The sequence below is a fragment of the Psittacula echo genome, assembly GCF_963264785.1.
Source record: "Psittacula echo genome assembly, chromosome: 4".
NCBI classification, from domain to species: Eukaryota; Metazoa; Chordata; class Aves; order Psittaciformes; family Psittacidae; genus Psittacula; species Psittacula echo.
Genome location: NC_137738.1, coordinates 60,063,569 through 60,080,106, shown reverse-complemented (window position 1 = coordinate 60,080,106; position 16,538 = coordinate 60,063,569). Strand labels below are relative to the sequence as shown.

The following is a 16,538-nucleotide window of genomic DNA, read 5'->3' as shown; positions in this document are numbered from 1 at the left end:
CTGTGGAAATCAGCAGCCAAAGTTGGAGCTAAGTTCACTACAGGAGGATTTCGAAATCAGTGTAATTCAATTCTTAAAATAATATTTAGAGCTGGTTATTGAAAACAGGTGACTATATAAATATACAGATGTAATCTCTGCCCATTACCTGGGAGGAGAGAGAAAACTCAGTATGACAGAGTATTCCTCAACACAGGGTGGAGGACTATGGGAAGAATGAAAACACTGTAATATAGATTTAGATCTTCACTGAAACGATGTTTTTTTTAAGCTGTGTTTTCTCCCATCATTTTAGACTCAACTGAAAAAAATCTCTTGTTGCCATTTTAAGTATGTTTCCTCAGTTACCAACAGTTTACAATGGTCTCTGAACCGTTTCTGAGTATACCAGCAAGAACGGAAGCGCAAAGTTCAACCATGCAGAAACGCCAAGAGAAAAAGTTGTTACCTTTATTTAAAAAATACCAGTAATACTGACAAATTTAAAAAGCAATTCACACTCATACAAAAGTATTCATGTGTTCTCCAAACCCATGGTGTATTAAACGTCAGCATTGTAATCATGTTTTGATTTGCTAAAAATAGATGGGTTTAGCCTAGTTATTTAAGCAACTGCAAAAATCAGTAAGACCAGCGTTGGGCACGTAATACAGTAGGACTGTTTGGCAGCCTAGAACACATTCCCACACCTGTCCTAGCTCCTCCTTGGTCCATCCTTGACAAACAGGATGAGGAGCCACTCGACACTTTGTGCAGTTCTATCTCGAGACAGCTCTGAGGACACAAGTCCCCTGCTTCCCACAGGAAGCCCATTGCACTTTGGAGCTCACCACACTATGCTGGGCAGCTGTCCCTTAGCATTTTAAGGCTAAACTATTTGAGAAAACTGACTGCTATCTTTCAAATGATCAGTGTGGACAGAAGAGGTTTCGTTCTGATTAAAGAAGAAATCTAAATAACAAGGCTTTTCGAAACCACACACAACGAAGGCTCAGACAATAGCAGTGCTCACTTTCACTTGTAGCTTAACTGGAACAGCCCGGGGCTGTCCACTTCACCAGCACAAATAGCAGCATCAAGATTTTTCTAAAATTATTCTCATAGGGAAAGCAAATGTCATCAGGTCCCACTTTGTTCATGCTCCAACTCCCCTAGGATTTGCCTTAACACAAGATCTATGCATCTATCATTTGCTATATTGCCACAAGTTCACAGGGAGTCCCGTGCTGTCTAAAGCCAAAATACCAGGAGCAGGCAGCACTGCCACACACCCCTGTTTTTTCAACTGCCAAGCATTCACTGCCGAGCAGCAGCAGTGATATTCCAAACACGGAAATAGCTGAAACTAAAGGAGTTATGGCACAATGGGCATCGTAACTTAGAGCTACCATTGGTCCTGAGGTTTCATATCTTCCTCTGCCACGCTGCAGCTGCAGAACATTCCAACATCGACAGGCAGCCGGGAGATATCAGGTCATATAGCGAGTAATAGCTCTCAGAGCATAAAGTAGTTCGGCTTGCATCCGAGCTTCTACCAGAAGCAAATTTACATGGACCTTTAGGAAAGAAAACAAGCTGCACTTTAACAGTGTGCTCACAGTGAAAGGACGGCTTTGGGGCTGCTAATAAGCAGCAGCAGTGGGGCAGCACTTTGTGTTTTGGCTACCCAGATAATTAGTTCTATGTGTAAAGCTTGCTGAGGGAGCAAAGACTGAGCAAACATGTCTGTATCGGGTCACAGAGACCCTTAAGCGGGGCAGGGTCACAGGAAGAGGCAGTCCCCTTTAATAGACCAACTGGTTTAGCTGGGAAAAACAGAGCAGCTTTCAAACACACAAGCCCTTCTGCAGCAGCAGATTGTGCACAGCTTGGAAATAATTGTTCAAATTTAGCTTAAAAGTTAATCAATTAAAGGCAAAAGGGTAGTTGGTACCTGTGGAGCAGAGGGGGTTGTTAACAAAGGAGGAGGTGATAAGGTCGTTTGCCCCTGTGGGACAGAGAGAAACACACAGGTAATTATCACCTGAACAGGATGGAGTGGTGAGCTGAGATGAAGCACAAGATAACATGCCATAAAATTATTGTCTTTATTGAGACAGTAGCTGCTGGAGGTAAGAACTGAAGTTCCCCAGCTCATCTCCTCCATGTCTTTACTGTATTTCCTTGAGGATGAGATCAGAAACCATGTGGGGAAGAAGGTGAAGAATACTCTCTCACTGACAGAAGGTCAGCTGTGAGTTTGTTGTGGCATGAAATGGCTGCGTGTGCTGCCTTCCATGAGGATGGATGGTGATGGCATTCAGTGACATGTACATGTATGATCTTTGGATTTTGATGGCTTTGGAGATGCAAAGTTTGGGGCTTTAAATAAGGATTTGTGTGCTTGAAAAGCTTTCAGTCTAACTAAAACAAATGTATAGTATTTAACTTGAACAACCTTAAATCAATGTGGTTATAGTACCCTATAACTGGGTACCTCTAAACTATTTTCACAAGTTTAGCAAGAAATAGAGCCTCCAATGATATGAGCACTGATTAAGGCACATTTATGTCTCAGCACTGTATCAGCATTCATTTTTAAGTAGGCTTTTCTTCCAAAGAAGACCTGGAGGATATGAACTTGATGGAGCCGATGTCCAAGAGTTAACAGCACAACATATTTCTGGGAGGTGCAATTCAGCCTGTAACCCAGCAGCAGGACTTTAGGCTTTAACACGAAGTAACAGCTTTGGCCCATTCAGACTAAAAACAACCACTGGGCTGCAAAGACCCTGGGCCAGGATGGTGGCTGTTCTGGGTCTGAGGGCCTCACATCACCTCGCAGCCTCTCTGGGGCACAGGAGCTGCCACCCAACAGCCAAGGGGAACGCTGCGCCACTTATGTGTTTATCCTCCCGTACAGTTCAGAGCTCGTGCAGTCTGTGTCAGCTGTTCGCTAGCAAACATGCAGTAGGAAATAAATTATTTTGGCCTAGGAAGTACTATAGCTCCTAAAGAATTTACTGGATGTGAGCAGAATCCCATTAACACCAGCTAAAAGCCTCAATGCTACTTGGGTGGCTGGGGCTGTTAAGTGTGGCAAGTGGACCTACGGCCCGTATGCAAACCGTACCTTCTCAGAGTGTTCAAACTGCCTCCAGAAGCTATCATACATTCTTTTTGTGGTCTTTTCAGGAGTGCAAACCACAGTCTTGATATAAACTTTAAAGCTGCGGTCCAACAACTGATTAATTTCACCGTAGTCATAATCATCGTATCTGTTCAGAAAGAAAGAAAAACACTTTCATTTTTGAGAGCGAGTTATTTCACTTGCAGAGGTTTTAAGTTCCTATGGCAAAATAAATTACTGTGTAATTTGTACCTCTGTCTCTCTCCCATAGACAAAATTATGTTTAAAAATACTTGCATGTTTGCTATAAATAACTTTGCTTCAATCTGATAAAGAACAAAAGGCCAGTGCTAACAAGTCTGATGTGTTTGCTTAGAACAAAAGCAGTAAAACTGACCTTATTCCAAACATACAATGAATATAGTTCCAAATAGCTCGTCGTAGCATTGAGGTATCCACATCTTTGTGCATGGCCATGGTGTTGTAAGTCAGATTATAAGCAATGTGAAACTTCTCATCAAGTAGTTGTCCCACATCTGGGTAAAGACGATTAACCAAAGAATAGCCGTGGTCTTCCCAGGAATAATCCTTAGAATAAGTAAAAATGGAGAATGGAGCATTTCAGAAATTAACTTGTGCACACATAGCTCTTTACTGCAATTTATCTTGGGGCAGGTGATCTATGGTGTGTGTTCATTTGCTTGCTTTGAGCCTTTGCATCCATGGGGCACTAAGTTACAGCCTAGCAATGTCCAGGTCTGGCATCTGGCACAACAAACTCATAGCACCCTAAGCCTCCTGAGAGCAGCCCCCAGCCTTGTTACCTGAACACGAAAGGTGGGCACATGCATCCCGTGTCTGGAGAAGTCTTTGTAACCATAGCTGGTGTCCTCAAAGTGGCGAGACACGTCTCTTGCAGGTGCTGATTCTTCATCTTCTGTAAATTCAAACAGAATTTCACACAATTTCAGTAAGAACAGACTGGACGTGTACTAGCAGAACTCTTGCAGAAGAATGGGGGTCTCTGTGCTTTTTAACTAAACTCACAGTTTCCCTGGACTACCTGTATTAAAAGCTTTTGTTACAGCTCAGTGTCACTGCAGCTCTGGGTTTTAGAGGCAACTCCATGAAAAACACTGATTCTTTCTTACAGACAAACACCTCTTTCCCCCTTCTTTTGTCTGCCATTCTTCATCCTGTCCCCTATGTCTAGGAGATACTCTGCTCCTAGCTCAAGAGGTCTGTGAAAATGTCAAGGGAAAATCTGTTCTACTAAGCTCTTGTTCCAAAACAGAGACCTCTAAGACTTCCACACCAAGTTTATTTCAGAGGGAACTACTGAAGAGTGAACAACCCTAAACTTGTAAGAGATTAAGGACTGCCTCACAATTGTGTGGAAAGCAACATTTCACATGCTCTAATAGCTGCTTGTTTTAAGGGCTTCTTTTTACAGTGTGTTGTGATATGTTTAAATCTCTTGCAATCTCTCTCTCTCTCTCTCAATTCTATTTCTGTTGGAAATTTCTATTCAACATAATATTGGCCAGTGGGTGTTATGGTGTTTTTGAGAGAAGCCACAAATCTTGGCACTACTTTGCTTTGAGGCATTCTTGAAAGAAAACAAGGCACCCCCAACTTTCATCCTTTCAAAGAAACCGTGGTGGTTTTGACGTATCTAATAACATTTTCCTCCCCCTTTTGTGGTAGTATTTCTTCAAGTGATTTGGGAAAGTCTAAGTACATACACACACACACTACAGCTGTTCTACCTGAAGAACAGACAAACATGCTCTCTCTCTTCTCCCTTTCAAAACGCGTAGCCATCTCTTCCTGGGTGGCTTCCTCTTCATCTCTACACTCCTGTAGCTGCTTCATTTTCTCCATTAGAGCTTCAACTTCACAGACAGACTCTGTAGACTTGAAAAGGAGTGAGAAGCATCTTATTTCCATGTCACAAGAACTGTGACAGAAATCATCAAGAAATCAGATTACAACACAACTTACATCCTTCATTTACATCTTCAAGTACTGAGTTCCTGAGGAAAACAATTCTCAAAAGAAATCTGTACTGACCCAATGTTCACATTTAGTCATTATCTTTTCTCAATTAGATCCCTGGTATTTTTTAGCATATTTTTAGCTTCACAGCTTTTGGGAACAAGTGGTTCTCACACTAAAATTAATTTCTCTTACTTCATCTAAATGTTTAATAACTGAAAACCAAGGAGCTGTAACAGAAATTCTGATAGAGGAAGTAACCACAATTTACTGCCCAACTGAATTTTCCCCCCTCTCTGCTCACAAAGAAACATACTGGAGGAAAAAGGAAGAGTGAGTGTAAAGGCAGATTTAACAAAGCCTCAAAGGAAAGCTAGTGCAAGATAATTGTATTTCACAAGAACTCTTTCAACACCACAACACACTTAATTCAACATCTGGCCTTGTAAAAATCCATCAACACATAGCAAAGTTACCTCCAGTCTATACACTTCTGCCCCCTTCTCCTCTGACTTTTGCAGTTTGCTCCTTCAGAGAAGCAGCAAGCTCCAGCAAATAACATTTAAATGCCACCCACAGCACTGCAGTGACCTCTCACAGCAGGGAACCTGCACTGAAAATACCCTGTTACTGCTGTTCTTCAGCCAACGCGTGGTTCACGTCATGCTCTTCACTAAGTGGAAGCAAGTACAGATCAGCAAGCACAACTGCTGCAGGCAGGGAATACTCATTTAGAGACAGAGAATTTGGCGTGGCCTGTGGTGGGATGTATCACAAAAACCTCACGGCAGCAAAGTCAAAGACTGGAATCAAAGGGAGAGCCAACTTTCCCAGACACCCATGGAAGAAGCACTCCTGGCCACTGCTGCTCAGGATGTGTATCATAAACTGGCTGAGATCTGGAGTGGTCTCAGTTTGTTAGTATGAATGACAAGAGACCAAAAAAAATAGACAACTTAAGAGACTGTATCTTTGTCTGTCACTTTGGTAATTCTCCCTAGTTTAGCAGTGTCATTACAGGTTCTCCTAAACATCTTTCTTCTGGCTGGCACTCATGTGGATTAGGTTCATCAACCCCACTCTCACTGAACACACACAGGCACCCTCCATGTATTAAGTTTACAAAGAAACTACTGCTACTGAACAAGACTGCTTGTGCAGACAGGTACTTACTGGAATACTTCCAGTTGGGCTGGCATGAATTTCATCCACCCCGTGGTAACCATTTGTAATATCACACATGCAGTAGTTACTGATGGAAGGGGGCCTGAAGGTGTGACCCCCTTCACAGTCGATCTCTGGGCTGATTCCACAGCCAAACGTGAAGGAAGCAAGGGAGTGGTAATGTGTGAGGAGAACAACTGCATGGATGAGCTCTGCCAGGGACCAGCTGTTCTCTTCGGTCTTCAAAAGTTGCTTTAAAAATAATGCAAGACAAGTATTAAAGTCATTCAAATGATTCCACCTTAATGCAGTTTATCAACACAGTTCTTTACTAGGTAGAATTATTTTTCCAATGTCCACACATGCTTCCTAACCCTCTGCTGCCAATAGCGTGCTCAGTGCCCTCACCAGGAGACCTGCCAGGCATAGACTCATGTGGTTGAGCCACAAAGGAGATGGCTTCTCTCCCCTCTCTGGCCTTCAGTTATTCAATCAGTTGGGGTTTTCACTTTGCACCATATGGTTTGTATTGAGGCCAGACTGACTGACATCAGAAATTTCACACCTCTGGTGGAAGATGCAACCACAACAGTTGCACATTTCTTCAACTGGCCTTTACAGTCTCAGCAAACCCTGGCAACTCCTTTTGCACCAGCTGTGTGAAAACTCAGCACCAGGTCTGGGCTCCCTCCATCATGTCCCTGTGGGTGGTGGAATGCTCTATATTTAACAAGATGCTTCAAGCCCCAACTTCCCTTTCAGGCAGGAAAGAGTGGGAGGTTTGGGGCCTTCTGGTGGAGTGCAAGCCCTCCCCCCCTGGCCCAGCACCCTCCCTCACATGAGCTGTACAAGGGCACAATATCGCACAGTATCACAGAGATACAACACTGAAAGCCAGTAACACAGAACATCTTTCATCCTGACTGGTTCTTAACCCTAAGAATCTGTGATTGCATTACTGATAACTAAGGGTACACTCACGTTACTCCATGGAAGATTTACCTCAATATGCTCCTTGGTGATAAGCCAGGGTCGGTGAGCCAACATTTTGTTCAATTCTCCTAAATTTTGCAGTTTTTGAGGTGCATTTTCTAGACCATTCAACCATTTAGGGTCTCCACCGACATGAAGGAAGTCATTCACATGGAGGTTAACAAGGTAAGAGCACTGGTGTCGTGCTGCAGCCTAGAAAGGAAAAGGCAGTTGTGATACTGAAAACAATTACAGTAAGTTGGTGCTTTATGGCAAATACCGTAAGTCATTGTTTCCTCAAAATATTCAAGAATAAGACTTGCAGTGATCAAAGGTTGAAGTAAGAACAAGTTGAGATGAATAAATCAGCCTGTTTTGATTATTGTTCTCACAACATAATTATTCCCCATTCCTCACACATTATAACTATGCTGGCTACAGATGCAACATGCCTGTATCCAGGGAGAAGCACAGACATAGCTTTATGGTGTGACCTGAAGTAAGCAATCCATACTGCACAGTACTGCCCAGTAGGGAAGAAGCAAGGCTGCCTCCAGTGAATCTTCACCAGCAAAAACAAAAGCAAGTTTCAGAACACATATAAGCAAGAAAGACTCAGGGCAGCTTTTCAGCAAAGAGCAGACCCGGTATCATTTATTCAAAAAGAAATAGAATCACAGAATCATAGAATGGTTTGTGGTGAAAGGGACCTTAAAGCTCATCTAGGTCCAACCCGCTGCCACGGGCAGGGACACCTCCCACTAGACCACTTTACTCCTCATATTAGGACACAGCCCAAGATTTTAATTCAACTTCAGTGAGCAAAGACCACTGAACTGGCAGACTGAAAGTTATGAAATCAACCACTTCTGGCAGAAAACTTGCTTAGAATATAGAGATTCAGAAACAGATGATGGGATGGACCGTCTAGTTAGAGGGAGGTGTATTTGACAGGACACACACACAAACAAGCCTTCCTGAAAAAGATTCTGAGACACTAAGGAAATCAAAATTAAACAATTGTCTTATTTTTATAACAGATTTGTTTCCCCCCTCTTTCTCACAGTCCTACAAAAACTATGAACTTATGAAACAATTTGTAAACCAGATACAAACAAACCTACTCTGCTTTTCCCCTTAGCTCCTGATGAAATGCCTCTCCAACTAGAAACTGCAAAACACAGTGATCATTGCTATTAAACAAGACGAGACTGTTGCCAAAGCGGCTCTTTCTGCTTTCTGTTCCAGCATACCATTATCCCGATGTAGTGTCGGTAATGAAGCGGGAGTGGGCCATCCATTTGCAGCAGATAGTGCTGAGTTTTTAGAAAGCTCTCAAGATACTGGGGGTGGAAAACCATCACCAAGGTAACGTTGTCCAACCGGCCCAGCGCAGCGAAAGAATCCGCAAACAGCGCGTGCATCGTGGCGTCTTCGTTTCCCACCTGGATCGTCTGAATGAACAGAAAGAGCAATCAGCAATGCTGTCGACGGAGTACCAGAAAAACAACAAATACATATATTAGCCACAGCATCCCAGAGATCCTGGTGAAAGAAACTGTGTTATAAATCTGTTAATGGCATTAAATCAGTGCGCATAAGGCAAGGCTTATAAAATCCCTTTAATACCGCTCATTTAGGAGATCACAAGTGGTTGTATCAGCAAAAGGTTTTTGGCTTTACACTTTCTCTTGTACAGCACTGACTTCTCATTTTTAACTGTCTCAACTTCACTTTCTTCAGTGCCCCTATTTGATCTAACTTAGTTTATTATAACAACAAAAAGCTAACTGAATAATCATTTTTACTATGGGGAAAAGAAGGAAAGAAGTAAAAAAGCTAAGATGCCAAGAGAGAGAAATAAAAGGAAATTGAAACTTTAGGCTCTAAAATTCCTAGAAAACCACAGGCATATTACTAATGTTTCCCCCGCTCCAGATTCACTTACCAGATGATCCCAAGAGAGGCACCAGAAACACTCAGCCACAACACTGACACTTCTCAGATTATTCAGAACAGTAGAGGCAGCTCAAGATAAAGCAGCCCCAGAGCAGGGGGCAGGTGCTTCGTAGACCAGTAGGAAACTACATCCGGGTGTTCACAAGGAAACAGGCACTTAAACAGTATTGGGTTTCTCTTATGCTAGATAGCAGTATTAAGGAGTCATAACTTTTCCAAAGCTCCCCAGGGCTCTCACTGCTTCTGTACACTGGAACCGTGGCCAAAGTCTCACCAGGACTGAATGTGATCACAACTGAAAATCTTTGACAGCTCAGCAGCTGTCCTGAAACCAAGTGTGGGTTACTGCTAAAAGGTTGTTCTTTAAAAGCATAAAGTTCACTGTGTACTTGAAAACATTACCACACCTCCTTCTCCGGGATGAATCTGCTTGGTCCGTGTCCCAGTGGTCTAGGAATTCTTATTCCAAGTTCCTAGAAAAGAAAATTACACCATCTCAGCATTTAGTTATAGCTGTGACTGCTAGAAGGAAAAGAGTTCTGCATTCAGAGCCGGGCTTATTTGGGTACTAGTGGTACTCTTACACAGGTACTTCTACTAGTACCATTTGTACAAATACAAATCATGTTTTATACAAGTGCTTTATAATTAGGCACACTTGTTTACGGTGTACTCCCCACTCCAGCAACAAAAACCACAACAACAAAAGGCCCTGCCAACCGAAGCAAACACACACAAATTCATATGCACACTACAGCCTGGTTCACAAAAAATTCTGCATCAAGCATATTTTGGCAGGGTGTCCAGGACATGGAGTTCAGTACACAGCCGTCTGCTGTGTGGTTATGCCACTGATACAAAATGAGACTGGTGTGTGTGTACATCCGCAGTACACCAGCACATAACACTCTGTGCATCTGTCAGGAAATGGAACAGCTGTAACCCTAATCAGATTTCTTTTTCCCAACCTCAAAGAGCTCTTAAACTGCTGAAAGTACCTGATCTACATTTGCATCTGCTTCTTTTCAAGACAGGATAAAAAGCTATTCACACTGGGAGGGAGGAAGGGGGTTTTGCTCAATCAGAACAGCAGCAGCCATGCTATGGACAAGTTGCCCTGCAGATGAGAGGGAAGCTGAATAGGATACCCCTCCAGCAAGTTCTCTACTTGCCCTCTCCTTTGGCTAGATGAAGCTTTCTGCCAGGCCTACAGCACCCTGAGCCTGTATCCAAGAAGCAAACTGCATGAAAGACAAAGACTTGGGTGCATTTGTGTCCCACCTGTTAAACCATTCTGTTTGGAAGGGTGGGAGCCATGGGCTCAAGAGCAGCTTCTGCATTTGGCACAATCAGCCCTCATAGAAGACCCAGCAGGGTCCATGGGGCATGTACCAAAGCAGGACATGGCCTCACCTTGCATAGTCACACGTGCCCACCTCCCCATCACCACAGAGGCTCACTACTTCATGTGCACAGCACTCACTGCAAGCCAGCTCTACTGTGGGAACTGGTCCCCAGGCAGCGGCATGGCTTCCCCAGGAAAGATGGGAGCTCCCAATGGGGCAAGCTGATGGCACAGTGCTCTTGAAGATGGATGGAGACTTGGAATTAAAGCTGAGGATGGAGCTAAGTGCTAAACACCAGGCTATACAAAAACTAACAGTCTGGGATACTTACTTGTTCTTCCCTCTTCCCTGGTCACCTTTTAAAACCTATCCATTGCCAACGTTCCATTGCCAACGTTCCATAGCTCCCATAGCCCCCACACATCTTCTGATGATACCAACTCCATCCAGGTTCTCAACTGGGTTTAGATTAATAAATGCCTTGTATGGAGCACTGAGCCAGTTCAGGCCATGTAGGGCAGAGGGACTCCTTCAGCTGCTTTAGGCCTCAAGAGCAAACCAAGTTCCTAAAACCTGACTGCAGTCTTTAACTTTGCTACATAGGCAAAGGCTGTTGTAACAAGCAATACCAGTTGCACTCACTATTGCACTTCTTCTGTCTTAGCTGAGGTTTCTATTTGCACAAGTTCATTGTACGAGAAGCAGTTTTATTAATCAGTTACTGTTCCCTGAACTTTCCCCTAAGATTAAAAAACAGCTTCAGAGAGCCAGAAACAATCATAGCAGATCTAAGGCAGAACTGCTGAAGCCCATCAGAGCCTGTCATTCTCCTTAAATCCTAAGTGAGACACCTTCATTTCTCAAATCTTACTTGGATAAAGCGAGATCAAAGGGCAGCTCTCGCTGTTTGTCTTTTCAGATTCTCCCTGGGACAATGATGTTTGTAATGTAGCTTTATCCTGCTGAGGGTCCCAACATCCACAAACATTTTCTGCCTGTCAGCTAAGTCTCTAGTTATGTCACTCATAGGATGGATTTTTCATCTTAAAACCACCCTCTCTCCTCAAAGCCCTAGCGCTGTTCTTATCTCGGCTACAAGTACACCAGCAAATTAGAGAAACATCTTACATCCAAATGACAGCAAGGGAAAAAAGTCTGTATGCATCATTTAACTTAGCAGATGGCTGCAGTTGTCTGCAAATCAAGCTCTCCAACAGAAATACCTTGAAGTTTAACTCTTGAACACCATGTTTCAATCTTCTCTTTTTCCGGAACAATTATAGGAAGAAAAAACCAAACCAAACCAACAGCAGAAGCTTTAAGAACCTGCGATCAGCAGGCTGCTGCTGTGTTTTGCCTCACAATCTAAAATACATCAGTACCAATACACTTCACATTTTTTACAACCTTGCAGAAGTCAAACTACTCCGATTACACTGCATCTAACAGGTCACATTACCGAAGTAACCAAACCCTCTCTGCAAAGTGACTTAAAGAGTTTTATAAGGATTGAGTAAGTTGCATCCCCCTCATGGCACCAGCCTAGCACCCCAGATGCCTGGGTTCAAGCCTCTGTTTTGACATAGACCTTGCCAGGGATCTGTGAAGATGAGCCTCAGTTTCCCATCTGCAAAACGTTTCTTCCAGAGGGTGCTCAGAACAGATTCTTATTGTGAGGCCCATGGTTACCACAGTCATGAGAGCTGTATAAAATCTGACCCATTGGAAATCGTCTGAAAATTGTTATTATTCGCTTAGAAGCTGTGGCAACCTTTTAACAACTGCTTCCCCTCTTTTTCAAAAGCAGCGTTTAATCAAATTCTCCTAGTACTGGAGAAATAGCAGGCATCTCTGGCTGCCCCCAGTATCCCAACAATTCAAATACGACATAGACATAATACTCAAAACAGTTCTAGAAGTATCTTCCCTTAATTTTGAATATATTTCTGTGCTCCACGTTATCCTTCACTAATCAATCCATCTTCCAAATACACCCAAGAATCACCACTCTCCAGCTTTCCCTCTCAAAGGCAATACCCAAATCCTGGCCAGCCACACCACCAGGTCTCTCTCCAGCACCTTCCCCATGTAGAAGCACCCAGGACACCGACAAGGACTTGGCAAAGCAGCCGTGGGGGGACTGGGACGAGCAGCAGTTGTGAGCAAACAGAATTTGTTTCGGTTATTAAAGAAGCACCTTCCATGTGATTCCAGACCAGCGAGTCGGACACCAAAGTGACCTACTTAGTGCCATGTTTCCTGCATCAAAGTTCTCCTGGCTTTGTTCCTTCCCCTTGTTAACCTTGCCACTCCACTTCCATTCGGCCTAGAAACTCTGCAGCTTGATACAGCTCCAAACTCAGCAGAAAACCAACCACAACTGAGGTGACAACAACAACAATAATAACAACAATACATCAGAGGCACTCCATCTTCAAAGCCAGAACATAAACCCCAGATGGCTGCAAAGCTGAGCACCAAGGGTAGAAGTGATTCCACTTTCAACACCCAGAAGTTCTCAGCTAATGGAGGAAGCTGGACCTCACCAGCTGGCAATCCATTCCACTGCCCACTTCCCAGAGGTACCTTGACAGAGAAGCAAGACTTTAGCCGTACAAATGTATCACTGTGCTGGCAGAGACCCTCAGGAATCACAGAAAAGCCTCCTCTTTGCTCTTCTGTGATGTAACTTCTATTTCTCTACAGCCACTACTATTATCTCCATGGGTCCTATGGTCACCAGATACCTACAGTTTCTGAATCTACACATCCCTCATCACTGCCATATCTGAGCACCTCACCTCATGCATTTAATTCATGCAACAATCCTGAGGGAGGGCAAGAGTATTACATCCCATTGAAAAAACCCACACCTGAGAAACATAAACACTACATATCTATCAGAGGCTGCTACAGAAGACTGGTGGCTTGAGCTGAGCTCTCTCAAGTCATGGGCTAATGCCCTAGCCACTAGACTGTGTGTCTTTTCAGAGACTTCTCAGCCAGGAAATATGCTTTATGCAAATCTGGACCAAGAAATAGCTCTTGAGAGCTGAGACAGAAGAGTTAACGAGACGAGTCTGCAAACTTCATTATGTACTTCTCAGTTACCATTCTGTCCCACCAGCCTGGCCCTCTTACAGTGCATCCAACGACAACCAGACCAAAACTCTGTGCTGCATGCACATATGTGCTCAGAGAAGACCACTCTAAAACCACAAAGATGTACAAACTCACTCTACTTACTTACAGCTGTTCTGTATCTTCAGACTCGGTCAGTCAAGCCCACTTTCAAGTAATTTTTTAAAGTGCCCTGACAAAAGCAGGATTCCTACGGAATTTAAGTAACAGTTGAACTGCAAATGCTTAGAAGAGGTCAGCTCTGCAAGTGACAGAATACCATCTGCTTTGGTTCTGAACCTCTTCAAAATAGAAGTGAAGAAAACAAAAGAAGACACTTCTAAACAGACACCCAATATCAGAAATTCCACCCAGGAACACTGGAGCCGAGTTAAGCAACACGGCAAGATGCACGATCTCCAGATCAGGAACAGCTCCCTGCCTCAGGCACAGCTCTTGCTCCATGGGGCACCTAAACTACTTTTTCAGATCCCTGTTCCTCTCCACTGCTGGCTCCTGGCAGCCAGAGCTCTTCCCACAAAACCTCTCCCAAACTCTGAGTTTTGTCAGGTGAGTATGGGGACTTGTACCAAACTATTACTTTTCAGTCATTTGGGATTCACGAGCTGAGAACTAGCTATGAACCACAACCTTCAGACTGCTTCCCTGGTGTTAGCACAGTGAGTCATTTTGCTCCCCTCAAGCACAGTCAGTACCAATATCAAATGTTATCTCCCAGAGAAACTTATTTACGTACTTACTTAAGCCTCCTCTAAGTGCAAAAGAACATTTTATCATAGACAAGCCACAGGCAAAGTGAAAATATAATTATCGATTCACTTCACTAAACCACATTTGGATTAACATCTTCGTCTGAATCATCCGCGTCCCAATTAAGCACTAAATACTGCTAGAGCCAAACAAAATTATATGAAAATCATGCCCTTATGCAATATAAAACAATCTAAAGGAAGGAAACAGAGAAGGGAAATTAGTTTGAGGTGACCTTTTTTGGCTGTAACATTTTCCCAGACAACCAGTGACCGTTTCACATAATCTAAGTGCATTCCTGCCCAAGCTTAGGGTTAAGAAAGGCACAATGGGCTGTGGCTTAAAAGCTCTTCCAACATAATCTCCTAGTAGAATAACCTCCCCCCCCAAAAAATGTGCCAGGGCTGAAAATTCAGCTTAGTGTTTACTATGGTGAATCTGAAGCTGACATTAAAAATACCCATTTAGAGCGTTATATGCTTATAAGATAAAATGTCCCAAACCATCCAAGGCAGGCTTTGGCACTTACCAGTCTAAGAGGCCTTGTGCTGCTGTTGCTTCACTCACTGTGTCTGGTTCCTATTTCCTCTTTAAAGGTCACCAACAGCAAAACCTCACTGTAGTGACACAGACAGGCCACAAATCGGACTTTTCTTGTTTAGAATCTCAGTGACAAGTTATTTATCACCAAACCGATACATACTCAGCTCAAAAGCTGTATCTTCAGTTCTACTAAAGGCTCAGCCTATCATTCAGCTGAAGCACTGGACATGTCCACACTTGGATAGATTTTAAGAAGTGAGAGCAAGTACTCCCTCTCTGTTACAAAGCACTTTGTTCCACTGCTCTTCACCAAGACGAGAGCATAGCAAACATTGAACTGTTGCTGTTTCAGAGAGAATACATTATTCTTACATGAATTTAAATACTTAAATTACTCCAATTTAAATACCAGTAAGTGTACTTTCCCTGAGTATCTCAAAGTCGTCTGAAATATCAGGTTTTAAAAACATCCCCAACCAGTTTGTGTGACTTGATTCAAGACAGAAATCAAGGCGACTGTGTGCCCACAGTCACACACCCTGTTCACAATTCCATGGCAGGAATAAAAGCAAAGCCCAGGCTCCTCACCCTCAAACTCCAGCACCTCTTCCATGGCCAGCTTCTGGGACCAAGCAGTAAGAGCAGGTCTAACCGGAGCAGTCTCAAGTGCTACCTATTCTTCCTCAGCAGTAATAGCTCTTCCTGAAGTGGTTTTGTGACACAACTGCCTAGACACCACAACCCAATCTACTTTTGATATGAGCTCACTGAAACCAAGAGGGTGAATTTCAATGATTGGTGCTTGGCTTTTCTATATGCCAATTCCGTAACATGTACAATGACAGAAAAACTATTAAAAGGGAAGGGATTTGGAAGGCACATCTGCAATGTCCATGCCATCAACACTGTTTAAATGCCAATAAATCAGTGACACAGAAGAAAAGTTAAAACATGACAGTTACAGTATGCATTATGTAGACTGCACTGCTGGGTTATGTCAAAGCAAAGCCATTTGTATCCAAGAGTACCAGATCTATACAAACAAGCAAAATAGGATTTAAAAAGATCCTTTAAAAGAAAAATCTTAATGTGGTGACACTAAGAAACTTAGACAAGAGATCCAAATCATCACTTTAATTACTGTCCAAAATGCTATTGACTTGCCTTTGTTTGCAATTACAGCAAGCTCTTATCAGAAACAGAACTCCGGCCCCACTGTTTCAAAAGGATAATCCAAGTCTGTGCAAGAACGAAATAAATACCGGGCAATTCATAGACAAAAAGTACTTGGATGAGCCTAAAACCCCAGCAGACACCCCACCACCGCACACACAGGCGGTGCACAGCCCTTCCGGGACCAGGTGGCAGTGGGGAAGCTAACGACAGCATCCGCACTGGTACTGCAAGGCAGCAGCTGGATGTCCCCTTGGAGGGAGCTACAAAGGACCTGAAAATCCCCCAAAGTCACCTCCTGTAGCAACGAAAGTCCTCAGGGGTCGAGAGAGGAGCCCGCAAGGAAGCGCTCCCCCTGCCTCCCCAGCTCGCTGCAAGGGGCC

At 43.4% G+C, this 16,538-nt stretch overlaps 1 protein-coding gene across 4 annotated transcripts in view; it reads right to left on the bottom strand.

Moving 5' to 3' along the window:
- Positions 1-442: 442 nt before the first annotated feature.
- SESN1 (sestrin 1) overlaps positions 443-16,538 on the bottom strand; it is a 79,019-nt gene continuing 62,923 nt past the window's right edge. For 2 of the 4 annotated variants that reach the window (XM_080614777.1, XM_080614779.1), the window contains 10 exons: positions 9,610-9,675; positions 8,497-8,697; positions 7,274-7,456; positions 6,281-6,523; positions 4,879-5,026; positions 3,934-4,046; positions 3,507-3,697; positions 3,113-3,257; positions 1,934-1,987; positions 443-1,556 (listed from right to left, as the gene is read on the bottom strand). In XM_080614777.1, coding sequence (XP_080470903.1) covers positions 1,470-1,556; positions 1,934-1,987; positions 3,113-3,257; positions 3,507-3,697; positions 3,934-4,046; positions 4,879-5,026; positions 6,281-6,523; positions 7,274-7,456; positions 8,497-8,697; positions 9,610-9,675 — 1,431 coding nt within the window. In that variant the 3' untranslated portion in view covers positions 443-1,469. Of the gene's footprint in view, positions 1,557-1,933; positions 1,988-3,112; positions 3,258-3,506; positions 3,698-3,933; positions 4,047-4,878; positions 5,027-6,280; positions 6,524-7,273; positions 7,457-8,496; positions 8,698-9,609; positions 9,676-15,570; positions 15,650-16,538 lie in introns of those variants that run through there. The other 2 variants (XM_080614780.1, XM_080614778.1) reach the window with 2 other exon arrangements.